At 43.2% G+C, this 27,652-nt stretch overlaps 1 protein-coding gene across 1 annotated transcript; it reads left to right on the top strand.

The window, feature by feature from the left end:
• The first annotated feature begins 5,009 nt into the window (after positions 1-5,009).
• Positions 5,010-27,391, top strand: HSD17B2 (hydroxysteroid 17-beta dehydrogenase 2). The gene is made up of 5 exons (XM_034788918.1): positions 5,010-6,176; positions 18,018-18,230; positions 19,187-19,372; positions 24,423-24,560; positions 25,980-27,391. The coding sequence occupies exons 1-5, from the start codon at positions 5,864-5,866 to the stop codon at positions 26,336-26,338; spliced, it is 1,209 nt and encodes a 402-aa protein (XP_034644809.1). The 5' UTR covers positions 5,010-5,863; the 3' UTR covers positions 26,339-27,391.
• Positions 27,392-27,652: the final 261 nt, after the last annotated feature.

The following is a 27,652-nucleotide window of genomic DNA, read 5'->3' as shown; positions in this document are numbered from 1 at the left end:
AAGAAGGAACTGAGGGGGCGCCGGGTCGGCTGGGGTATATATTCAGCGCCATGAAGGCGCCACTCTAGGGGGCTCCACAGCCGACCCGCCGGTGTTGCTAGGGTAGAAAATCTTCCGACGATCGTGCACGCGGCACGCGCACACCTAATGGAATGGATATGAGCAACACATCTCGAAGAACAACAGTTACAACGGTGAGTAACCGTCTTTTTCGATGGGCCTGAAAAGGGAGGGAGATTTTCCCTTTTGAAGTATTAGATCTTATAATATCAAAAGTGGGCATCTGCAGTTGCTTATTCACTGTAAATCAAACCCAATTGATTAGTATAGCGTCTTAGCGTTACGTAATAATGAATATCAGATATCCATTGTTTTAAAATCAAAGTTCAATAAAATGGATACATATTTTTAATATACAACTATTTTAAAAACCCACAAAATTCACCCATCATCCCCACCAACACAGTCTACGAAAATAAACTAACAAGAGTTAAAAATACATAATTTCATCTAGAGCAGGGGTAGGCAACCTATGGCATGCGTGCCGAAGGCGGCACGCGAGCTGATTTTCAGTGGCACTCACACTGCCCGGGTCCTGGCCACTGGTCCAGGGGGCTCTGCATTTTAATTTAATTTTAAATGAAGCCTCTTAAACATTTTAAAAACCTTACTTACTTTACATATAACAATAGTTTAGTTATGTATTATAGACTTATAGAAAGAGACCTTCTAAAAACATTAAAATGTATTACTGGCACGCGAAACCTTAAATTAGAGTGAATAAATGAAGACTCGGCACATCACTTCTGAAAGGTTGCCGACCCCGATCTAGAGCACAAGGAACCTCTCTTTCACTTGTACTTGTTTTTGTGGCCAACCAGGCAAATAGCGCATCAGCCCATATAATTAAGATATTTTCACTACATAACAAGTATTTTTGTTTTTTAGCTTGTGTGGTAAAAGGCATTTGAGCCAGGAATGGGGCTAAGCATTTACTACTTAGGTGACAGTACAGGTTACAGGAAAGTTGACAGTGTGCTACATCTTTGATCTGGCCGCACCTACACAGGAAAAGATGATTGTCTCTCAATACCAGCATACAGTAGCTCCCTTTCAGATAGGCTGAGCGCATAAAACCATAAAAATGGCCATACTGGGTCAGACCAAAGGTCCATCTCGCCCAGTATCCTGTCTTCCGATGGAATCAACAGAAGAGGTAATCATCAAGTGATCAATCCTCTGTCACCCATTCCCAGCTTCTGGCAAACAGAGACTACGGACACCATCCCTGCCTATCCTGGCTAATAGTCACTGATGGACCTATCCTTCATGAATTTATCTATCATAGCTTGAAAACAGAGAAATGCAAAAGTTCTCCTTAAAATGTTGTTGTTAAAAATGTCCAAATATTTCTCAGAACTGAATATTGTTTTAAATCAGAAAGCCAAGGGGATATTTGTTGTAGGAATATCTTCCATATCCAATTGTTTGTAAATAGATTCTGCTCTAAACGTGATTTAAACACTTCACACTTTGTCCAGGTGTTGCCAGGTCAAGTTCCAAGAAGTCCAAAGATAGAGAGAAGCGGGGGCTTACCCTAAAGTTTCTCTGCCTTTTGTATGTGTTTTGTTAAATTGTTCCTTCAGATATTGCCTTGGAAGATGCTATGGTTTCATAAGCTGAATACACAGGCAAGAATTAATATAAATTCCCTTAGGGGGATGTGATATTTCGAGTAAAGCTACCTGTGCTCTAAGTAGAGCAGCTGGTGTGAAATTAGAGAGGCTGAGCATTCTCCTTAAAAACTGGTTTTGCTCAACTTCTAAGACCCTTATGTGTTTTCCAGCCCCAGATTTCCACACCACGTAATATTTGGTCATGGAGTGTAGCCTTGAACTGTCTAAGAGGAAAGAGTGATTAAATTGTCCCTCAGGATCTGCTTGCCTAGAACTTAACACTTTCTTTTATTACTTCCTCCAGATGTTTATCCTGTTGGCTATGTAAAACAAACATATGGGAAAAACATGACCTATTAAAATTTAGTGGAGCATCAGTCATCCATTTGTGGAGCCTTGCTTTGCGGTCAAAGGAAATTACTTTAGTTTTCTGGTAATTTGTGGACAAGGATTTCTGGCAAAAAGAACCAAAATCCTTTAGCATATGCTTTAAGCCCAGAGGAGTTTGGGACAGTAAAACCACGTTGTGTACATAAAGAGGGACCAATACACACCAGTTCACAATTTTGAAAGGAAAATGCTGCACCCCTTCTAAAACCATCACAGCCTGTAAAATTTTAAGTGGAAATGTGCTAATAAACAACCCTGATGGACATTCTTTGAGGTGGAAATAGGGTCAATTAGCTTACCTTGCCCCTCTATTCTAACAGCTACCCTTTGGCTATGAAGGGTTCCAGAAAGTAGCCCATGTTCTAGACTCATAGACTTTAAGGTCAGAATGGACCATCATGATCATCTAGTCCAGGGGTAAGCAACGTTTGGCACGTGGCTCGCCAGGGTAAGCACCTTGGCGGGCCGGGCCAGTTTATTTACCTGCTGACATGGCAGGTTCGGCTGATCGCGGCCCCCACTCGTCGTGGTTCGCCGTCCTGGGCCAATGCGGGGGGCGGGAAGCTGCGGCCAGCACATCCCTCGTCTGCGCTGCTTCTTGCTGCCCCCATTGGCCCGGGACAGCAAACCGCGGTGAGTGGGGGCCGCGATCGGCCGAACCTGCCGCGTCAGCAGGTAAATAAACTGGCCCGGCCCGCCAGGGTGCTTACCCTGGCGAGCCTCGTGCCAAACGTTGCCGACCCCTGATTTAGTCTGATCTCCTGCACATCGCAGGCCACAGAACCTTACTCACCCACTCCTATAGACCCCTAATCTCTGGCTGAGTTACTGAAGTCCTCAAATCATGGTTTAAAAAAAAGTCCTCAAATCAAGTTACGGGGAATCCACCATTCACACTAGTTTAAACCTGCAAGTGACCTGTGCCCCAGATCTAGCCCAGTCCTCACAAGTTGCTCCTTGAGGTGACCTCTGTCAATGGCATCAAAAGGCAATTTCAGGTCAGCAACACCTGTTAAAATTTTATCTCTACTGTGGAGCAATATTTATGTATCAAATGAGAAAAAGACCAAAAGAGTTATCAATGGTAGAGTAGCCATTCCTGACATTGGCTTGTTCCTTTGCAAATAAATTACAGTTCTTCACCCAATCCTCTAATCTCCCCAGATATAGATTTAAAAACCCATATCTAAGAGGCTAATTGGTCAGTTCCCAGGATCATTTATTGCCTTTTTTTATAAAGAAAAACAATAATACTGGTGGACCAACCTGGTGGAAAAATTCCTATATTATTTATATTAGTAAATAATTTTGTTAACAATGAGGCCCACCAATCAAAATTGTCCCCATAAACTTCTGTGGAGGGAAAATCCTCCTGAGGAGTTTTATTATGATGTGGTTAGTTTCTCAAAACTCTAACTTGCCTTGGGGTCTTTCTGGAAAGGGACAACAGGTGGGGTCTATGAAGTTAGACTGTACCATATGGTTGATAAATGGGGTATCATGAAAGGCAAAAAAATATCTCTCCCAAGCATGCTTGAGGATAAGGGCTTCTTTAGTTACTATAATCATAGCTAGTTACATGTATCATAGGTAGTTGTCACCAATGTCCAAAATACAGATTAATTTTTTCCTCTGGCCACAAATTCAAATTCCTTCAAAGGGCTCTTTGATTATCCAACTTTTTCTAATTCAGAATTTTTTTTATATTCCTCCTAAGGAATATATAAAATAGGATTAGGGGAACCATTATTTCGGACAGGCATTGCTACTGAAGGCATTTCTTATGATTGAAGCAAGTTGAATAAAACAGGATTTTTAAAAAATCTTTTGAAGGATAAAATCTCTCTTTCAGATGGTCAGATTATCCTGTGTCTTTTTTTTAAATAATCTCAGTCAATACTCGGGGGGGCTTGTGATGGATCACTAAGGTCCAAAAGCTGGTTTTTCAAAACTAACAAATCGCTGGATACAAGTTCTCTCTGATTTTAGACCATTAATGGATTCTTCTCAATTTGCTTCAAATTTATAGCTTCAAAAATCGGGAGTTTAGATGTAAATGGCCAAAATTCATTCGGGGAAAAAGTAGCCAGAGGGCAGAAATTTACTTAGAAGGAGTCCAGTTTAAAAACCACTAAAGTACCTGAGAAACAAGACCAGTTTAAAATTGCAGCTGTGATATTAATCAATCCCATAGCCCCTCTAGGAGAGCTTTAAAATGACCCTCCAAATCATCACTACCTCTACCATTCAAAACTCCATCCAAAATCTATTTAAAATTGTCCTTAAAATAGCAAAGGGGAAGTGAAGATGACTAAACCCCATTTACTCAGTAGAAGGGAAGATTAAAGATTTCCATATCCTCAGAACCCACTTGGACATTAATCTCCCAGAAGAACAAAAATAAGAGATTCAAGCTCTGTCCATAAAGACTCTTTGTGGTCTTCTAAGGAATAGTGACCTCATCTGAAACTTACACTAGATAATGGCCATACATAAAATTTTTTATTAGCTTTTAAAAGAATTTATGACAAATAGAAATATTATCTCCTAAAACTAAAGTCATGAATGGAGAAAAATTTGTATCTTTTGTTGGATTCACATGCCACCAAGCTGTACTTTAATACCCAGTAATCTCTCAGACTCTGTATGGACTAGAAAAAAAGGTACATCTTAAAATCAAATTAACTAAAAGATTGAAACACCACTTAGCACTTGTAGTAGACACAAATTTAACACCTTTCAAACCGTGTTAGCAGGTCCTTGGGGTAATCCCTGTTTATAACACGATTGACCAATATGATTTTAAAAGTGTTAGTACTTAGATATAGGTTTAAGTGATGTTTCAGTCATTTTAGCTAATTCTGTTTTAGCCTACACTTTTTTTTTAATTTAGAAAAACCTTCAAAGTACCCCAGCGTAGATATTAAATATTTCTCATCTAATTTATTGACTGTATGACAGTTTCATGTTGCGGAACAGAATTTTGAACAGCAAGCACCTGCCAAAACTTGCTTAACGTAACCTTTAAAGTTCAGTCCAAGATTTGGTCTGAAGTTAGTTGACCAGTGCTCATTTGGAATCATATTCTCAGAAACATGAGGCAAACCCCCTCCAATTTCAATCAACCAAAAACACAGTGATCAGATGAATACGGGTACGGAATGTGTCAATATCCAAAGGAACACATTAAATCCAGGAAAGGCAATCTTGTTTAGCTTTGGTGTTTCCTTGAGATAAAGTGGGTGATGATAGCATGATGGGAACATAGAAAATATGAAGGTAACATTAGTGCAACGACAGCTACGTATTTTGAACTAGAAAGAGTAAACACTGCAGGCCTGATTCTCAACATATGCCGGTGTAAATCAGAAAAAATCCACTGAAGTCAGGCCCCCAAATTCATAGGAAGGACACTCCTGTTTTTAACTATAGTAGAAATACTTTTTCTATTTAGTGAAACTCCATTTAAGTGTGTCAGACATGTCAAAGTTACATTTTGCCCTAGGCCAGGGCTTGCTACTTCATGTCCATTCCTGACTCTGTCAATCATTATCCAACCAGTGTATCGGGGTGGAGCTGAAAGGCAATAAAAATAAGAGGTGAAAAGGGGAAGTGTTCTAGTATTTACACCCGTACCTGAAGTGATTCAGATAAACCAGTCTTACATTTTGCAATATTTCTTTCTTACTTCAGGATCCTAAACCAATTCCCCTTTCCGTGCCCCACCCCCTCAGCCAGTTCATATAAAACTCACTCTGCCTTTAGCAACACCTTGCTAGGCTGTTGTCTGTTAGTGCATGAGTGTCTGCCTTCTCTCAAGGAGAATGGACACTTACATCTCTATAGCTGACCCTTCTGTCTTGCTCTGCTTGAGTATGACTGCAGCATTTGGAATAATCACCTTTTACAAAACCAAGAAGAACCAGGTGGGGAAAAAGTGTGTATTTGCCCGTGGTCTCCTCCTTCTGCTTTTATTGGGAATACTCTGTTTTGCCACGCTGAAAAGTTATGTAGGCTTAATCCTGTTCTCCATGGCATGTCTCATCTGTTACATTCACTTATCAGTTCAAACAATGTTACCTGTGGACAACAAAGCTGTATTGATCACAGGTAAGAGGGAACATGCAAAGTTTGGGAAGTCAAATCTGCCCCATGAAACAGATATGCTGTACAAATTTGTGTAATCTTAAAGGTTATTTACTAAATATCTTGTATTCTTTTTACTCTTTTTATTAATTTTCCCAGAATTCTTTTTCCAGGTAATTAAAATGTTCTGAAATCATATAGGAAAACATTCTTTGTGCTTATTTTATTATTTTGGTGGCTTTGTCTCTTGAAAAGAAATTTTACAGATAGATTTTCAAGATGCGCTGCTAGTTTCTTTAACTAATATTTATTAGTGAAATACATATTATGTTGCTTATGATTGTTAATCTTTTAGAACTAAGATTTTAATGAGTAGATGCATTTTAAATGTTACCATAATGCAATGCCTTTGTTTACTTCTGGAAAATGTTTTTATTAAACTATGCACATGTATACAATTATTTTTGACTTATACATTTAAACAATACATAGTCCCAAAGAATATCCAATTCAATACAGTAAAATAATATACACACACAATGTGTACATTATCTGTCTATCTCTGTGAAATTATTAATGAACAAGAGATTGTCCTAACAATGAAAGTTCATATACATAACATTACTAATGAGCTTTGCCCATGTATGAACTAGCTGTGACATGTTGCTCATCTGCTTTTTGCTAAATGTTTTTATTTTGTTGTTTAAATATTTCAATCTGCTGTTTTCTCTGGAGCAATCTCCTGCTGCTCATTTGCCTTAGTAGCCTTTTTGGTTTTGGTTTTTTTTTTTTCTTTTTGTCACTGAAAGGGTGGATTGAATCTGAGTTGTAAAGCTGATTTGTTTGGCTACGAGTTTATACGGAAACTTGGAAAGTAATTTAGTTTGGATTGACAAGTGTTATTACTGAGATGAAAAAAGGCAAATGATAAAACCACATCAGCAGAAAGGTCACGTCTTTTCTTGTAGCTCAGCCAAGTTCTGTCTGCTGCATCCAGTCATGGTTCATGTGCAGTGGTGTATGGAATGAGGATGGATGTGAGCAGTGGGTGAATAGGGAATACATGATTGTGAATGAATGCACAAACGTGAATTGATTATCCGTAGCAATACGTCTAGGGTTACACTCCGGGCTCTGGAGAGTTTCTTTTCTCTTTTCTTTCTTTCTAATACCTTTTGCAAGACGTTTAGATTTTGTCATTCTTTATTAAAAACCCGTCAGTTTCTCAGGGTTTATCTACCACTAGATTGCGTGGATTAATCTGTTGTGCTTCAGCTGATTATATTGCACTGAATCAAGTTCCAGGCCACCATCAGTTGGTTTAAGATTTGCCTTTGCATCCACACTAGGGCTGCCCTGAACCAATAAAGGTATAGGCTGTCCTCTTTGACCTAGGAGGAGGTTTTCCAATGCCAACTGGCACACAATCACGTGAAAGCAGGGTTTATCCGCAATACATTTCTATGTTAAGTTGCACCAATTGTTGCCTCCCCAGTGTAGATGCAAGGTCAATTTCAGTGTTGCTTTCTCCAATGCAGAGAAGACCAGAGGGAGAGCTTTAATGACACGCTGTATTTCTCTTCACTTTTTCCCCCTAAATTGTTGTGGAATGTTGCTGTATGCTGTTACACTCCTATGTACACTATGTATCATATGACTTTTAAAAACACTCTGCATTTGTGGATAATCTAAGCACTATGCCCAGATGTACAGACACTCTTTTCTCGACCGATGTATTACATAATTTTTTTAACATTAGCTTTAATAAAGTTTTTAAATCTGTTTTCTGACATGCCAGAACAATGCGTTCTTGGGATTCCCTCTAGGCTTAACATGAAAGAGGCTGCAGATGTCACTAAGATCAAACAGGGTTTTTCTTATTTCGATTTCTTGAAGTGAAATCCCATATCTGTGCTGAATGCTCCACCTGCCCTCTCCTCTGCCCTGCCTGTTAAGTGAGAACATACAATACAGAGATCAGTGATTAACGCAATTGTTAGCTGAGGTTTACAGCACAGCCTTAAGGAGGGAGAGGGTGAAGTGTTGCGGAAAGCAGACAGGTTTAGCAATGACAAGGAGGAAAGGCAACATTTCTTTCACCTGATTGTTAGGCAGTTCTCTCGCTTTCAACCAAGCTTCCAGCCAATCCACCTCCGCCTCATACAAACCTGATTTGGGGTCAGTCTTGCTTCCACTGAAGTCAAGGCACTTTTTTGTGTTTCTTCATGGATTCAGTCATCGATTTTAAGGCCAGAAGGGACCATTAGATCATCGAATCTGATCTCCACAGGCTGTAAAATTTCACCCAGATGCCCCTGTTTGGGCCCAATAACTTGGGCTTGACTAAAGCACATGTTCCAGAAAGGCATCATCCTGTCCTTCTCTGAAGACATCAAGAGATGAAGAATCTACCATTAATCTGACTATTAGTACCCTTCACCCACCAGTGGACATCAAACATGCTGACTCATGCAGCCATATGGAGGAAAACGCTGCATGTGCTGAAGAAATTCATCCCACAGAATGTAAAGCTTTGTCTTCCTCAGCTAGTCCATAGCAGCCTCTCAGCTATTTTATAGCATTTGAGTCTCTGTCCCTCATTTCAGAGAACTGAGGCCTGTATTTGGGCCTGGGAGTCCTTCAAGCTATAGAATGGGTTTCCCATGAAACTGGCAAAATATTCTGTGTCCCTAAGAGTTTCCATTTAAATACACCCAACGGGCTCACTCCTGCAGGCAGGATTCATAGAAATATGTGGATCAATGGAGTCACAAGAGTGCTCACCTGACTGCAGTTGCTCGTGTGCAAAAGTGTTTGTGTGATGCATGCAAAGACAATAGCGTTACCTTATGCTGGGAGCATTCACAGGCACTGCTGCACTGAATGAATAACAATCTATAATATCAAGGAGTCTTTGTGGCACCTTAGAGACTAACAAATTTATTTGGGCATAAGCTTTCGTGGGCTAAAACCCACTTCATCAGATGCATCGAGTAGAACATACAGTAGGGAGGTATAAATACACAGCACATGAAAAGATGGGAGTTGCCTTACCAAGTGGGGGAGGAAGGGTCAGTGCTAACGAGCCAATTCAATTAAGGTGGAAGTGGGCTATTCTCAACAGTTGACAAGAAGGGGTGAATACCAGGGGAGGAAAAAAATCACCTTTGTAATGCTAATGAGGTCAATCTAATCAAGATGGCCCATTTCAAACAGTTGACAAGAAGGTGTGAGTATAAGCAGGGGGAAATTAGTTTTTGTAGTGACCCGTGCACTCCCAATCTTTATTCAGACCTAATTTGATGGTGTCCAGTTTGCAAATTAATTCCAGTTCCGCAGTTTCTCTTTGGAGTCTGTTTTTGACATTTTTTTGTTGAAGAATTGCCACTTTTAAGTCTGTTATTGAGTGTCCAGGGAGATTGAAGTGTTCTCCTACTGGTTTTTGAATGTAATAATTCTTGATGTCTGATTTGTGTCCATTTATTCTTTTGCGTAGAAACTGTCCGGTTTGGCCAATGTACATGGCAGAGGGGCATTGCTGGTACATGATGGCATATATCACATTGGTAGACGTACAGGTGAATGAGCCCCTGATGGTGTGGCTGATGTGGTTAGGTCCTATGATGGTGTCCCTTGAATAGATATACTGACAGAGTTGACAACAGGGTCTGTTGCAGGGATTGGTCCCTGGGTTAGTGTTTTTGTTGTGTGGTGTGTAGTTGCTGGTGAGTATTTGCTTCAGATTGGGGGGCTGTCTGTAAGTGAGGATTGGCCTGTCTCCCAAGGTCTGTGAGAGTGAGGGATTGTCCTTCAGGATAGGTTGTAGATCGTTGATGATGCACTAGAAAGGTTTTAGTTGGGGCAGTAGATGACAGCTAGTGGCGTTCTGTTACTTTCTTTGTTGGGCCTGTCCTGTAGTAGGTGACTTCTGGGTACCCTTCTGGCTCTGTCAATCTGTTTCTTCACTTCAGCAGGAGGGTTAGAGAAAATTCTGAAAGAGAAACTAGTTGAGGACCTGGAGGTTAGTGGCAATTGCGATAAATTACAACATGGTTTTACGAAGGGCAGATCGTGCCAAACGAATCTGATCTCCTTCTTTGAGAAAGTAACGGATTTATTAGATAAGGGAAATGCGGTGGACCTAATATACCTAGATTTCAGTAAAGCGTTTGATACTGTACCCCATGAGGAATTATTGGTTAAACTGAAAAACATGGGGATCGATATGAAAATCCAGAGGTGGATAAGGAATTGGTTAATGGGGAGAATGCAGCGGGTCGTATTAAAGGGTGAACTGTCAGGTTGGAGGGAGGTTACTAGTGGAGTGCCTCAAGGTTCGGTTTTGGGACCCATTTTATTTAATCTATTTATAACTGACCTCGGAACCGATTGCAGGAGTGGGCTGATAAAGTTTGCGGATGATACAAAGGTGGGAGGCGTTGTAAATTCGGAGGAGGATAGGGATATCCTGCAGGGAGACTTGAATGAGCTTGTGAATTGGAGTATCAGAAATAGGATGAAATTTAATAGTAAAAAGTGTAAGGTGATGCATTTGGGGATGACTAACAAAAATTTTAGTTACAAGATGGGGACACATTGGTTAGAAGTAACGGAAGAGGAGAAGGACCTAGGGGTCCTCGTAGACCGCAGGATGACTATGAGTCGACAATGCGACGTGGCGGTGAAAAAAGCCAATGCTGTCTTGGGATGCATTAGGCGAGGTATATCTAGTAGGGATAAGGAGGTCCTGCTTCCGTTGTACAAGGCGCTGGTGAGACCTCATTTGGAGTACTGTGTGCAGTTCTGGTCTCCCATGTTTAAAAAAGATGAACTCAAACTGGAACGGGTGCAGAGAAGGGCCACTAGGATGATCAGAGGAATGGAAAACCTGTCGTATGAAAAGAGACTAGAGGAGCTTGGGTTGTTTAGTCTGACAAAGCGAAGGCTGAGGGGGGATATGATTGCTATCTTTAAATATATTAGAGGGATTAATACGAGGGAGGGAGAAGAATTATTCCAGCTAAGTACTAATGTGGATACGAGAACGAATGGATATAAACTGGCCGTGGGGAAGTTCAGGCTTGAAATTAGACGAAGGTTTCTGACCGTCAGAGGGGTGAAATATTGGAACGGCCTTCCGAGGGAAACGGTGGGGGCGACGGACCTGTCTGGTTTTAAGATTAAGTTAGATAAATTTATGGAGGGAATGGTTTAATGGTAAAACATAGTAGTCGAGGAAAACCAAGCAATGGTAGGTAAATTGTACAATGGCTGACAGGGGTCAGGCTGGAGACTCTTGCCTATATGCTCGGGGTCTTACTGATCGCCATATTTGGGGTCGGGAAGGCATTTTCCTCCAGGGCAGATTGGCTGAGCCTCTGGAGGTTTTTCGCCTTCCTCCGCAGCATGGGGCAGGGATCTCTAGCAGGAGGGTTTCTGCCGATTGAAGCCACCTAAAACAGGATTGGGGACTTCAACAGCAGAGTCCAGGGAAGGGGTAGGGACGGTTTTGTGGCCTGCAGCATGCAGGGGGTCAGACCAGATGATCATAATGGTCCCTTCTGACCTTAAAGTCTATGAGTCTATGAGGAGGGTACTGTAGTTTTAAGAATGCTTGATAGAGATCCTATAGGTGTTTGTCTCCATCTGAGGAATTGGAGCAAATGCAGTTGTATCTTAGAGCTTGGCTGTAGACAATGGATCTTGTGATGTGGTCTGGATGGAAGCTGGAGGCATGTAGGTAAGTACAGCGGTCAGTAGGTTTCCAGTATAGGGTGGTGGTTATGTGACCATTGCTTATTTGCACTGTAGTATCTAGGAAGTGGATCTCTTGTGTGGTCTGGTCCAGGCTGAGGTTGATGGTGGGGTGGAAATTGTTGAAATCCTGGTGGTATTCCTCCATGGCTCCTTCCCATGGGTCCAGATGATGAAGATGTCATCAGTGTAGCGCAAGTAGAGTAGGGGCATTAGGGGCAGAGAGCTGAGGAAGCGTTGCTCTAAGTCAGCCATAAAAATGTTGGCATACGGTGGGGTCATGCGGGTACCTATAGCAGTCCCGCTGACTTGAAAGTATAAATTGTCCCAAATGTGAAACAGTTGTGGGTGAGGACAAAGTCACAAAGTTCAGCGACCAGATTTGCTGTGACATTATTGGGGATACTGTTCCTGACGGCTTGTAGTCCATCTTTGTGTGGAATGTTGGTGTAGAGAGCGTCTACATCCATAATGGCCAGGATGGTAATCTTCCAGAAAACACCAATGGATTGTAGTTTCCTCAGGAAGTCAGTGGTGTCTTGAAGATAGCTGGGAGTGCTGGTAACATAGGGCCTGAGGAGAGAGTCCAAATAGCCAGACAATCCTGATGTCAGGGTGCCAATGCCACTCTGAAATCTATAATATGTTACATGTTTATCATCGTCCAGCCCAAAGACCCAGAAAAAGCATTTTACGAAACCTTAAACTGAAATACAAAATATGTACAAAGATCACTTCCTCCTCTACTGCAGTGCAGCCATCTCAAAAGTGGAATGTGCCTTGACTTCAGTGGAAGCAAGGCTGGCCCCAAATCAGGTTTGTATGGGACGGAGGTGGATTGGCTGGAAGCTTGGTTGGAAGCGAGAGAGGTGCCTAACAATCAGGTGAAAGAAATGTTGCCTTTCCTCCCTGTCAGTGCTAAACCTGTCTGCTTTCCGCAACACTTCACCCTCTCCCTCCTTAAGGCTGTGCTGTAAACCTCAGCTAACAATCGAGTTAATCACAGATCTCTGTATTGTATGTTCTCACTTAACAGGCAGGGCAGAGGAGAGGGCAGGTGGAGCATTCAGCCCAGATATGGGATTTCACTTCAAGAAATCGAAATAAGAAAAACCCTGTTTGGTCTTAGTGACATCTGCAGCCTCTTTCATGTTTGCCTAGAGGGAATCCCAAGAACGCATTGTTCTGGCATGTCAGAGAACAGATTTAAAAACTTCATTAAAGCTAATGTTAAAAAAATTATGTAATACATCGGTCGAGAAAAGAGTGTCTGTACATCTGGGCATAGTGCTTAGATTATCCACAAATACAGAGTTTGTTTTTAAAAGTCATATGATACATAATCAGCAATAACTCACATTTAGGTGAATACATTTAAGAATACAGTTTAGATATTAGCATCCAAGTATTGGGGTACATCACTCTTTTAAAGTTGTACAGAGATTTGGTTGTTGAAAGCAAAATATATCAATAAGTGGAGATTGTCCCTCAGTAATTGAGAATTAAGGTAGGTTGTCCATTTAGGAAATACCATCTATCAGGGAAGTCTTTCAGTTACTTTCCTTACTGCACTTCTCATTGGCACTCCAGCTCATCCCTCCTGGTATTGTCAATATCCACTGATGTGTTCTACATAGATGTCCCTCACCCATCTGATGGCATCTGACACCATGAGTTGCCGCATCAGCCAAGAGTAGCGTTGACCGATTCCGCATTCTCGTAACACTTGCTCATTACTGGGGTCTCATGCGCCCAAGGCTCCAACAATCAGCACGTGTGTCTGAACCTGATGACCCCTAGCTCTCAAGGTGTCGGCCAGAGGTGCATATTTCTCCACCTCTCGAGCTCTGGCATTGTGGAAGGCTGGGGACCTGTTCTCGAAGGTCGAGCACATGTGATGTCCACCATGATGATCTTCTTTCATCATAACCAATGAGGAACGATGTCCGCTGTTGGCAGATGGTTCCGGGGAGTTCATGGCAACCTTTCCTATGGATAGTGGGAGGCTCTGACCAGGCATCGTCGCAGCTGCCAGGCTCTGAAATGGGGCTTGCCACTACACAGGACGTGGGGTAGTGTCTCGTTGGCATAGCCACACTTCCTACATTGCTTGTCCCGATTCCCAGGGCAGACAGCTCTTTTCAGAGGAACGCAGTTAAGCTGGGCCAGGTGGATTAACATGAAGCCGCCCCCCAGGAAGGAAGTGGTTGCTGGCATCCCATTTGCACATCACCTCAAATGCCTTGCCCTGATCCGGCTTCCGCTTCAGATTTTCCACATACTGGCAGTGGATGGCATCCTTCAGGGTCCTCTCCAGCATGGTTCTAGCTTTCAGAATGAGGATTGTGTGGTTCGTGTTCTTCGCCTGTGGCACCAGGACTCCCAACTCCTGGCGTTCCTCACACCACGTCCAGCGGCAGCCGATACGATTCTCCAGTTATCGCGTAGAGTTGCGGGCACAAGTCCAGAGCGAAGCAAAGTCTCCCCCGTCTCTTCCAAATTCGCCTTCCAGCGAGCCATTCAGGTAGGTGGCAACATCTTGATTGGAAGGGGTCCTGGTGATTGGCTTTTTGATGACCTCCTGCATAGCACTTTCTGCGATGTTCCTCACCGTGGTGTCCGGGCATGTCAAAAGGCGTAAGGTGTAAGTGATCACTGCAACGTTGCACAGATCACCCATTTGAGGAATATCTGTGCGAGATTCACACTAGTTCATTGCTGGCTTTCTGGAGAAGAAACATCCACTTCTTCACCAGCTGCCTGATGGCTAGACGCGGAAACCCGTCAGCCTGCCGAAATGTTGGTATGCTTGCCTGGCCTCGAGGAAGATCATGGGTTCACCCTCGATCTGAAAAGACGTCGCCTGGACTGAATCTCCTCTACTGCTGTTGATATGCAGAGATGTGCTCTCTCTAGCATTGAAGTGGAGTCCCATCCAGTTGGCAGCCTGGCTGGTGATGTTGAGCATTTGTTGGAGATACTCGGGGTTGTCTGCAATCAGGACCAGATCGTCTGCGTAGGCCAGGATATTCCCGCTGTTGCCGTACATGTGGAAACTGCCTAGCCCGCTGGAGATGGCTCGAATGAGTGACTCCGTGGCTAAGTTGAAAACAATGTGACTGAGGGGACAACCTTGCTTCACGCCACTATGGATAGGAATTTCAGGCATCTCTCCTTCCATGAAGCGGATGGTGGTGGTGCAGCCTTTATAAAGTTCTCCAATCAGTTGGAGAAAGATTTCAGGCATCCTGAACTCTCGCAGCATGACAAAAATGTGCTGGTGGGGCATCGATCCAAAAGCATTAGCCAGGTCGAGCCATGCTATGGCACATTGCCTCTGTGCCCTCCTGGCTGTGTGGATGGCAACCTGAAGGACAAAGTTGTATTCGTAGCAGCCTTTGCAGGAAGTGAAGCCTTTCTGGATGGAGCTGGAGGCTCCTCCGTTCACCAGCCAGTCTGTGATCCTAGCTGCGAGGCAGTTGGCATACAGCTTCTACATGGTGGAGCAGAGAGATGGGTCTCCAGTTGATGGGGTTGTCTTGCTTGCCTTTCTTGTAGACGAGCACCATCATAGACTTCTTCCAGGACCTGGGAGTACAGCAGAACTGTTTGCATTTGTTGAAAAGTGCAGTTAATACCAGGCAGCTGGGGTCTCATTTTTTCAGGATGTTATATCGCAGGGGTTCTCAAACCGCGGGTCGGGACCCCTCAGGGGGTCACGAGGTTATTACACGGGGGATTGCAAGCTGTCAACCTCCACCCCAAATCCCGCTTTGTCTCCAGCATTTATAATGGTGTTAAATATATAAAAAAGTGTTTTTAATTTATAAGGGGGGGGTCGAACTCAGAGGCTTGCTATGTGAAAGGGGTCACCCGTACAAAAGTTTGAGAGCCACTGCTATAGCAATTGCCATCTTTTCCTGGGGCTGTGTTTTTGGTCTTTGTAAGTCTGGTCTCTACTGCCCATGATGTAAAGTCTTGTTCCAGGTCCTCTGCACAGTCAATGTGGGGTAGAGGGTGAAGGCATTCTGGATGCTGTGCGTCGTTCTGAGCTACATGGTCAAACACCCCCTTGAAGTACGAGAATGGTCTCTCTGACAGGATTGCGCAGCAGGATGAGGGCCTGTTGAGGATTTCTCTCATAGCCTTAGGGCGGTTTGACCGGTAGAGCTTCCGGATGCTGCTGCTGGGTCGTAGCAGTAACTGATGTTCCTTCTCCTGGCTTCTCTCCTGTGGTGGTGGTGGTGGTGGTGGTGATGTCGCCATACAGGGGCTCTGTGTGCAGTTGGTGTGTTCTCCTGAGTTCCCTTCCTCCCAGATATGATTTCTGCAGACAGGTTTTTAATGAGTCTGTCTACAAGGAGGTCAAAGTCATCGAAGGAGGCTGTTCTTGCCAACTCCCCTATCCAAGCGGCTTGCTGTGGTGTGGCGGCCCTCGCCGAAGGCTACTGCTCCTCTGGCTGCTCAATCGCCACAGGCTCCGGCTGGGAAATTGCTGTGGGATTAGCCTGTCACCTATTTTCCTACCTGTGTTGAGTACTCCGTTCGGCTGGATCTTGAGGCATGATCTCTGGAAGGGGGGCAGTGTCTTCCCTTCCAGATTTAAAGGCAGCACTTGTTCTCCTGCACCCAAACTCCCTCCCCAGAGCCTGCACCCCACACCCCCTCCTGCACTCCAACCTCCTGCCCCAGCCCAGAGCCTGCACCCAGCATCCAAACTCCGTCCCAGAGCCCATACCCCTCCCGCACCCAAACTTCCTCCCAGAGCCTTAGGCAGGTGTGCGGGGGAAGGCGGGGGGCGGGACTTGGGCCCGTTCTGGGCACCACCAAAAATTATACAAACCTGCCGCCCCTACTGCAGGAACCACCTCCGCAGCTCCGATTGGCTGCGGTTCCCCGTTCCCAGCCAATGGGAGCTGCTGAGTTGGTGCTCGGGGTGGGGGCAGCACACATAGACCTCCCTGACCGTGCCTCTGCCTAGGAGCCACAGCTGGACATGCCGGCTGCTTCTGGGAGCGGCATGGAGCCAGGGCGTATAGGGAGCCTGCCTTAGCCCTGCTGGACTGCCGTACTTTGAGCGGCCTAAAATCTCCCAGACTGGCTTCAGTAGATTAGATTTTTATCAGTAAATGTCAATTTCGCAGCACACACAGAAACCAACAAAAAATACTGTCATCAATAATCAAAATTTGCAGAGAGGTAAAGTATGAAAAATGCTGTTCGAGAACGTAGTTTGCTTGAAGGATAATTGCTTTGTATATTTTGACATGTGATGTTGACAGTTTGTATTTGAAAGGTTATAAAGGTTTATCTTTTTGAATCTCTGTGGACACTGTCATTAAATAATTGTCCGAGCCACAGAATTTCCTGCAGCTGTGAGAACTTATACAGATTCAAAATCTAAAAAAATGCTTAGAAATAAACATCTGTTACCTATCAAAATTATTAAAAACAAATAAACAAAAAAAAACCCCTTGAATTCTGCCAGCCCTACTTATATTGCATGTTAAACACCGATGCACTAAGGGACCCATTTTCTAAGGATCCTTTACCCAGCCTCCATTTGGCTGCGTGCATGTATGCATGGTTTTCCTAGCAGTCATTTTACATTCATATCATTCTTAATAGATGATGAAGAGCTGGGTGAAAGTTTTCAGTCAACGTGGGGTTTTTTTTGCCAAACCACGCAGATCTGAGTTGACCCAAAATATGTCAGTGATTTGTGTCAAATTCACTGATTTTTTTTATGGTAAAAACCAAACAATAATAATTAAAAACCCAATATGAAATGTTTCACTTTGAAATTTGCTTCGTTTTATCTTAATTTTATTTTGAAAGATTAAAAACAACACCTCAAACAAAACCAAATGTTTCTTTTAGGGTGGAACAAAATGTTTCCTTTGACCCAAACAAATGATTTTTAATGTTTCAGTTCAATGAAAATTAAAAAAAAAAAATCATTTCAGACCAACTCAAAATAATTATTTTTCCTAAACAGTCAGTGAACCAAAAAAACTAACAGCAGCGGCAAACATTCTTACAGCTCTGTTTAGGAAGAAGTTTTTGTATTTTATTTTGCCTAAGGTGTCTTTCTGATTTTGGTGCTTTCAGGAAGCGATTCCGGGATTGGACATGCATTGGCGAAGTACCTTGATAATTTAGGATTTGTTGTATTTGCTGGTGTCTTAAATAAAAAAGGAGCTGGGGCTGAAGAATTAAAAAGAAGCTGTTCCCAGAGACTTTGTGTCCTGCAACTGGATATAACCAATTCTGCACAAATTAAGGAAGCCTATCTTAAAATTTCAGAGATGGTGCAAAATACAGGTATAGTTTGTGACATTTTATGGGGTGGTGTGCCTATACCTCTTGCAAGGGGCTTCCATGGCATCACTGTTTGAAAATGTGTCCTGGTGTGTGTGTGCGTGCGTGTGTTCTGCATTTCCCACCCCACCTCTGTACCAGTAAGGATATTTATATTGTTATAATGATGAGACTTTTCCTTTATGGAGCACTCCAAAAACAGGATCCTTATCAAATGACACTAGTGTGCCACCTACAAGAAGCAAGTGGGCCGAGAGGAGGATGTGGGTACATGTACCCAGGGGTGAAAGTAAGGCGGTACGGGCCGGTACGGCGTACCGGTAAAAAGTGGCCGCCGGTACCGATAAAAAGTCACTGCCGGTACCGGCTCCTACCACCTTACTTTAAAGTGCTGCCGCTTTTGCATCCCCCAGCGGCAGTCCTGCCGGGTCCTTAGTGGCAGGGCCGCCGACGGGGGAGCCGCCGACGGAAGCGCTGCTGCAGCAAAAGACCCTGCTTAAAGCACTGCCCCAGCCGCGCTTTATCGTCGCTGCCCCTTTTGCCCCCCCAGGCTGCCAACAGGAGGGGAGGGAGAAAAGGAGCAGCTGCCCCAGGGCTGCCGATTTAAAAGGGCCAGGGGCTCCAGCCCTTTAAATCGCCACTGGAGCCCCGGGTGGTGCGGGCCAGGCAGTCTAGAAGGGCTGGCTGGGGGATGCTGACCCCCAGTCCCACCCCTTCTGCCTGAGGCCCCGCCCCTTCCAGGGACTGTCCGCCCCCGTACTGGTAAGTTTTCAATTTTACTTTCACCCCTGCATGTACCTACAATTACACCGCATCCTAACTTTGTTTTTGGCCGTTCAGACTGGAAGCTGGCATTTTAACAGTCGTGCTTTCTCTTTGTTAAGGAAATTATATTTACATAACCTTCTTTGGCAGCAGGGACTCTGTAACAGCAGTGTACATGTCCTTCTCTTCCTCAGGGTTATGGGGTGTTGTCAACAATGCTGGAATCTTGGGGTTTCCTGCAGATGGTGAGCTGCTGCCCATGAGTGTTTACAAGCAGTGTATGGATGTGAATTTCTTTGGGCATGTAGAGGTGACCAAAATGTTCTTACCGTTACTTCGGAAATCCAAAGGAAGGCTAATTAATATCTCTAGTATGGCAGGTGAGTTAAACTAAAGTTCCAAGTTGATAGTGCTGTAGCAATAATTATTTAGCATTTACCTGATGTAAATATTGAATAAGGTTTTGGTCAATACATCTCTGTTTACTAATTCTCAGAAGTCCATATCTGCTTATTATTTCATTATCTATAGGCCTCTGTAATGAAACATCTATTTTGTCCAGTGACTGCCTCCAGTAACCAACCCATAAAGAAGAAGAGTTTTATAGGGATAAAAACAGTAGCATCCTAGAGAAATTAACTCTTGTTCCATAGAAACAAATATAATAACGTAGCATGCCCAGATCTGGACATGATAGGTGGAAAATCCCCAGCAGGAGAACAAGGAAATCAGGTGTTGGTAGGGGCACAAACGTAGGTGCTGGAACTAGAGGTGCAGGGGGGTACTGCAGGACCCACGGCTTGAAGTGGTTTCTATCATATGCAGGGTTTACAGTTTGGTTCAATGGCTCTTAACACCCCTAGAAATTGTTCCAGCATCCCATGGCATAGGCGCTGACTCCATGGGTGCTCTGGGGCTGGAGCCCCCACAGGGAAAATATGGTGAGTGTGGAGCACACACCAGCAGCTCCCCACCCCGCTCCCTCACCCCAGCTCACCTCCACCTCCGCCTCCTCCCCTAAGCGGGACGCCGCGTCCTGCTTCTCCCCCCTCCCTCCCAGCACTTGCGCCGCGAAACAGTCTGGGAGGGACGGGGGCGGGAAGGAGGAACGCGGCGCACTTGGGGAAGAGGCGGGGCCAGGGCAGGGATTTGGGGAGGGATTCAATGGGGCAGGAAGGGGACAGAGTCAGGGCGGGGCCAGGGGGCGTGAGCATCCCCCGGCACCAACAAAAGTTGGCACCTGTGCCCCATGGCACGTATAAACTTGAGGGACTCACAGAGCAAGACATCAGGAAGCTTTGGGCAGGAGCGAGGGACAAGCTTTTGTAGTGGGGGGTTTCTGTCTAATTGTGGGACCAACCACGGTCCTTGAAAACTAGCTGACCTGGAAAGGGAGAGCAGAGCCATGATTCTGTAGGGAAAGGATCCTGGGCACCTAAGAGGACTCCGCCCAAATCCAAAAAACTCTCCAGGGTGCTGAGGAAACTGAGGCAGGCAAATGTGTATTGGGATGTGTCATAACTATAAAGGGTAACAGCCCTGCTGTGTACAGTACTATAAAATCCCTCCTGGTCAGAGACTCCAAAATCCTTTTACCTGTAAAGGGTTAAGAAGCTCAGGTAACCTGGCTGACATCTGACCCAAAGGACCAATAAGGGGACAAGATACTTTCAAATCTTGGTGGGGGGAAGGCTTTTGTTTGTGGTCTTTGTTTTGGGGGTTGTTCGCTCTTGGGACTGAGAGGGACCAGACATCAATCCAGACTCTCCAAATCTTTCTGAACAAGTCTCTCATATTTCCAACTTGTAAGTAAACAGCCAGGCAAGGCGTGTTAGTTTTTATCTTTGTTTTCTCAACTTGTAAATGTACCTTTTTGCTAGAGTGTTTATCTCTGTTTGCTGTAACTTTGAACCTAAGGCTAGAGGGGATTCCTCTGGGCTCTTTAAGTTTGATTACCCTGTAATTTTATTTTCCCTCCTGATTTTACAGAGATGATTTTTACCTTTTTCTTTAATTAAAAGCCTTCTTTTTAAGAACCTGATTGATTTTTTCTTTGTTTTTAGATCCAAGGGGGTTGGATCTTGATCCACCAGGAGTTGGTGGGAGAAAGGAGGGGGATGGTTAATTTCTCCTTGTTTTAAGATCCAAGGGGTTTGGATCTGTATTCACCAGGGAATTGGTGAAGAGTCTCTCAAGGCTACCCAGGGAAGGGAATTAGCATTTTGTGAGTGGTGGCAGCAGACCAGATCTAAGCTGGTAGTTAAGCTTAGAAGTTTTCATGCAGGCCCCCACATTTGTACCCTAAAGTTCAAAGTGGGCAAGCAGCCTTGACAGGATGTTTATGATTTTTGTCTAGATCTGTGTATACCTCGTGTTAAACACAGTCAGGTGCAGAGGGTGAGCGTTTGTTGGCTTTCACTTGTGTGCCACTGGTTAGACCCCGAGTGCCCCCATAGGTGGAGTTCTGGGATAGGGTGTATTTAAGCTACGGAGAACTCTGAGAGGTTAGCATTAGTCTGAGGGACTAGGCAATTGGACTACAGTGTCCCAGCTCTCTGAAAAGGCTGCTAGACATAAGATCTGCCCAGGAGTGTGCCTAGAGACCCCAGCCACAGGCAATGCCTGGACACTATTTAGACACACTGGGCTTAAAGAACACAGGGGATCCAATGAGGTGGTCCCCAAACACAACACAACTGATGGGTCCATTCAGGAGGGTTCTGTGTATGACAACGTTGAAGTCCACTCATGCAGAATAGCCTGGTAACAATTTACGGCTTGAAATATCTTTCTTTTTTTTTTTAATTAAAAAGATTTCAATTCATGTTGAGGGACGTATTTTTATCCCAGCCTCCATGTTTGCGAATACAGTTTTGTGGGCACAGTTATTTGTTACAGAAGAGACAAATTCATGCATGTAAGTGGTACTTGAGAACCCACGTCAGGGCTATCATCCACCTTACTAGTTTGAGCAATGACTGTTGGCTTATGCAAATTTTAAATGTGTTGGTATAAATTTGGAGATGATGTGACATAACAAGGGATCTGTATTTCAACTAGCTGGCTCCCACTGAAGTATATGGCAAATTCTCATTGGCTCCGCTACAAGCAAACTCAGGTGCCCATACTCTGGGTGAAATCCTGGCCCTATGGAAGTTAATGAGAATTTTGCCATTGATTTTGTTGGAGCGAGGATTTCACCCTTTTTTGTGTGTGTGGCTCCACCTAACTTTATTTACCCAAAAATTAAGTACTCCCTCAGCAAGCCAATGAAAAAGGTCACATTTCTGTGCAACGATGGACTTATCTCCCGGTCATGTTTTCATATATATGAGATCTTATAATTTTACAGTGAAGGAAACAGTGTATTGAGCATTTTAAAACTGACTTTTCTAATTTGGGTGATCACCTGGAAACAGGAGCAATAATCCAGGAGTGCTTTTGGTCACACATGCTTTACTTATAAATATTTACATGGCTGCATTTATACCCTGGCCAGTTCTGGTAAATGTGTGCCTATATTAAAGGTGTGCGCATTCTTTTGGTAAAACATTAGCAGAACAGTTAGGGAAGTTGCATTATGCAGTCTGTGCTTCCCTGTGCTTGGTTGGGGGAAGGGTGTACTTTAACTAGAGTTAAGGTTAGACTGACGTCAAAGGAAAGGAATGTTGTCGGTTTAAGAAAGGAGGAGTTAATGTCAGTTCAGATTATGCAGATGACAATAAGTAATTTACTGGACTGTTTTAAAAACAAGGATTCTCTGCTTTTATTTGAGGCTAACCTGTGTCATTGCAGTAAGAAACTGAGTAGATGATTAGGCGGTTTATAGTAAATCTGCTTTAGATTTCGTCAATGTCTTTTCCTTTAGAAGACATCAAAAAAGTTAAAATGGCCTTTTAATAACAATGCGTTGCATTATGTGTGTCTTATTTTGAGCATGTACTGCAAGTACCAGTGAAACTAACTGTGGGTGCAGCAGGGGGTTGGGCTTGATGACCTATTGGAAAAGGATTCTAATCTGATGCAGGGAGTTCTATACTCTCCTGTGGCCATCCTCTTCTTCACTGTAAAAGTATGGCCTTTGGAGACTAAAGTTCCCTGCGAGAGTTGGTTGAAATTTTTCTGTCAAAAGGAGAATTTTCACAGAAAAATTTCGTTTTCTAAAATTTTTCAGTTTTCAAAAACTAAAAATTCAGAAAAACTGGAAATGTTCTCCCCCAAAATTTTGTTAAAAATGAAAATTTGTAATTGCTTTTGGAGTTTTTAAAGAAAATTCTTGTTGTTTTCCAGCTCTTCCATTATGCAGTATACTGTTGCGTTTTCTTGATCCTAAGGAAGGCTTGTTGGATTGAAATAGAGCAATGCATTCTGGGACCTGTGACTTTGCCTCTGTTATATCTGTTCCCTTTTATGCAATGTAATTGTGACCTTTGGGCTCTCGGCACCTTACTGATGTAGTTTTTAGTTGGATGAAGTTTGGTTTGGCCTAATGGATTTCTCCTAGCTCCAGTCTCACCTTTTTCAAGCAGATGTTAAAAACAGATGGAGAATCTACAGCCAGTATATGAGGTGGCTTTATAAGGCCTGGTCTACACTACCTAGTTAGGTTGCCATAAGCTGCCTTGCGTTGATCTACCTGTGGAAGTGTCTTCACTTACATTTGACTCCTGACGGTGTCAGTGCCTCTCTAAGCCGATTTAGTAACTCCAACTCCCCGAGCAGGGTAGAGACATGGTCAAAGTAATTAGGACGATGCAGTGTCAGTGTAGACGCTGTGTTACTTACATTCACTGTTACTGGCCTTCAGGAGCCATCCCACACCGCCTCACACACTGACACTATAATTGATACAAGTGCTCATGGTGAGGACATGCATTGCTGACATAAGGAGCCAAATGTGGACATATACAAGTGATTTAATAACTGTGGTAGCCATATGCCGACATAAGTTAAGTCGTCATAATTCTGTAGTGTAGACATGGCCTAAAACTGGAATTGAGACTGTGTAACTGACAGGGACTTCAAATCCACTGCCTTTATTCACCCATTAAAAACAACAGAACAAAACACGATTGCTTAATTATTAACACTATCTAACATGTTAGCTGTGTGATTTCCCTTTCTGAACATAACAGCAATTGTGAGTCTCTGCATTGTATCCCAAAATGCAATACGATTTACTCTCCCTGTGTTTAAAAGTGACTGATGGCCGGGTGTGACTCTGACTGCAGCTGCTTCGAGCTACTGCTGATTTAAGATTTTTTTGTGCCAGAAAAAAACGAGTTCCGCGACGTCTTGTCTTTAACCTCAGTGAGAGCTGCATCATTTTGGGTTATGCTATGATCATTCTTTTAAATTATTGAACTAAAGTTTCAGTTGCCCAGAAAGCACTGGAGTCAAACTTTATCATGGTTTATATTGCTCCTGTAGGAGGCATTCCGATGACAAGGTTTGCCGCATATGGTGCATCAAAAGCAGCTCTGTCCATGTTTTCCGGAGTAATGAGGCAGGAGCTTGCCAAATGGGGAATTAAAGTTGCTGCAGTTCATCCAGGAGGCTTCAGAACAGGTAGGTATTTGACATTTCAGCTAGTTCTCCTTCTTCCTTCAGATTATTCCCTAGAGACCAACATCCTCAAGTAAAAGTCATGAACGATTCTCGGCAGTCACAATTACTTCCTATCCTTCACTTCCATTACTCAAATTAAGATCCAGCTTTCTTAAGGGAATTAAAAATACCCCACCAACCTCCCCCTACATAGGCAGTGAGTGATTTTTTTGCTTCCAAGCAGCCAACCTTTAGGCAATGATCTTTATCAAGGGATGATTGAAAACCTTAGTTTGCCTTTCCCAATTAATAGAATGTAGTGAATGACTAGCAGTGGCACGTCTAAGTGTTTGTCAGTCATTCCTGATGGGGGAGGCAATCATTTCTTCTCTTTGCTTTTACCTGTCTTGCCAAAAATAAAAAGCAGACTTTGGTGTGGGTTTGACTTGATTAAGGAAGTCACAAGAACTAATTAAGAACTTCAAATCTGGCCAATAATAGGTATAATTGCATGCTACACAGTGATCTGATTCTCTTTATCAAACTGGTTTCCTGTGTAATGGGTTCCATCTGCATAATGGGTGTCCTGATGCATTGTTTCAAGGTGCTACTCATTTTTACTATGCAACTGAGGCTCCTATCTTTTTAATCTCCCCGGCCCACATTCCAGTAGCTCTTTCAACTCTAAATCCTCCTTCTCTCCGCGCTGTTAGAGAAGAAAACCAGGTTTCTGCAGAATTCCTTTCCATGTCACAAAAGTTGCAAGTCACAGAAGAGATTTCAGGCATTCAGCGGAGACCAAAGTAGTGGTACTAGCTAGCTAGCTTAAGTACTTGGAGAATGGGCCCTACAGAACACAGTTGAGGGCCTGTAGAAGGGCATTATGAGGACCCCGCATTCCCAGTCTCTGTGGATGTGCTTGTTCTGGTGATGAAAATGGAAGGGGTGAGTTTCCAGTGCAATCTATCCAACACCTTTTATTAGAGTTAAAAATTGTGTTTACAAAGTCATTAAAAAGCAAAGAGAATTTTCTTTATCTGTAAACCCCCATTACACGTTCCATGGAAAATAACTTGGAATGGCCTTACTGAGAGAGTTTTTCTTAAGGGATAGGGCTCTCAAATTTCCTGGTTGTTCCTCTGTGTTTAGATATGGTTTATGTTAGCAAAGTACAAGCCTGATAGCAAAGAAAAAGAAGTGAAGTCCCTCAATCCATACTTTAGAGTAGGCTGTCCTGTCCTGTTCTAGCTGAAACTTAGCAATACTTTTGTTATATTTTTAAGAACTTCAGACTTACCATCAAATAATGAAACTTTTTAATGCAGTTTAGATGTGCAGAACAAGATAGGGAGGAAAAAAGACCCAATGTACTTATTTACCAGTTGAATTGGATTGTCAAGTTAATGTACAAAGCCCAGGTACTTTACTTTGTTATTCCAGGCATACAAGGTACATCTGAGCTGTGGGCTAAGCAAGAAAAGCATCTTCTGGAGAATCTCACACCAGACGTGAAGAAAGATTATGGTGAAGACTACATTGAAGCACTGAAAAATTTCCTCCTGCACATGCCAGTTCATTGTGCTCCTGACCTCTCTCCAGTATTAGATGATGTTCTCAATGCTTTATTGGCAAAGAGTCCACATGGTTTATACACTCCAGGCAAAAGTGCTTACCTAGCTCTGTGTACCTTTTGCTATTTTCCTCTCTGGCTTTACGATTTGTACATTGGTAAGATGCAAAGTAACAAAAGTGTACCCAGTGCTTTAAGGGCATCAGAGGCCAAAAACAAGAACACGTAAGCAGAGTGTGGAATTCCGTCAGCATTTTAAATTACACCAGGAGAACAGGGCAAGGTTTTGTGTGAAGACACCGTTTGCTACATTGCAATTTACTGGGGCCCTTTGCTCGTCAAATTGCATTCCAGCTGCTGGGCAATTGGGGCTGAGGTTAATCTTGAAGCTTTGTGTATTTTAGGCCTTGTCTACACTACGGGGGGAGATTGATCTAAATTATGCAACTTCAGCTATGTGAATAATGTAGCTGAAGTTGACGTACTTAGAGCTACTTACCATGGGGTCCACACTATGCGATGTCGACTGCACTTGCTGAGGACTAGCTTCTTGGCAAGTTTTAAAAATAACTTCATTTTATTTGAGTGCCAAAAAAATTATTTTGTTTAAGTACTTGGGGATCAAATGCTTCTCATATATGGGATAACCCAATCATGGTCAAATTAAATTTTACTTTAAAATATTCTCTCTTTGGGTTCAGAACATGTATGACAAATTTTGGCCCCCCTCAAGGGTAATTTTTCTGAAAAAGTTTTCGGGGCTTAAAAATTAAAGTGGAAATGTTGTTTCCCCATCAGGACTTAAAAACACCTTCAACATTTGTACGTGTTCACTGGCAAGTGAGATTTTTGATTTTCAAAAGACTCTGTGTCTGTGTGACGCTGATTTTCAGTGAACAAAGCCAAGTAATGAAGCAAGAATAACAACTTTTGGAGCCAAGGTTGTTTTTAGCAGGCCTATATGATAACCTGATAAGTGCTTCCTTGATGCATGGATTTTCAAAAGACAATAAATGACCTGAGAGTGCAAGTCCTACTGAAAGTCCAACATATGACCAAGGGCCAGATTTTTAAAGGTATTTAGGTGCCTGGTCAGATTGTCAAAATCGTCTCAGCGTGCAACACTCAATTAAATCAATGAGTTTTAGGCAACTAGATATTTTGGGAAAAAAAAAACCCGGGCACCTAAATATCTTTTAAAAAACCTGCTGCTACATCACTGAGAAGCACAAGTCCTGTTGAAAATCAAACATGTGACTCAGGAGTACTTGTGGCACCTTAGAGACTAACAAATTTATTAGAGCATAAGCTTTCGTGGACTACAGCCCACTTCTTTGGATGCATATAGAATGGATCCGAAGAAGTGGTCTGTAGTCCACGAAAGCTTATGCTCTAATAAATTTGTTAGTCTCTAAGGTGCCACAAGTACTCCTGTTCTTTTTGCGGATACAGACAACACGGCTGCTACTCTGAAACATGTGACTGTTATTCATGGGAAAAATTAATTGGCTTTGTGTTCCTAAATTATTTGATTACCTAACAC

The sequence above is a fragment of the Trachemys scripta genome, chromosome 13 (genome assembly GCF_013100865.1).
Source record: "Trachemys scripta elegans isolate TJP31775 chromosome 13, CAS_Tse_1.0, whole genome shotgun sequence".
Lineage (NCBI taxonomy): Eukaryota > Metazoa > Chordata > Testudines > Emydidae > Trachemys > Trachemys scripta.
This window is presented reverse-complemented; position numbering and strand designations above follow the sequence as displayed.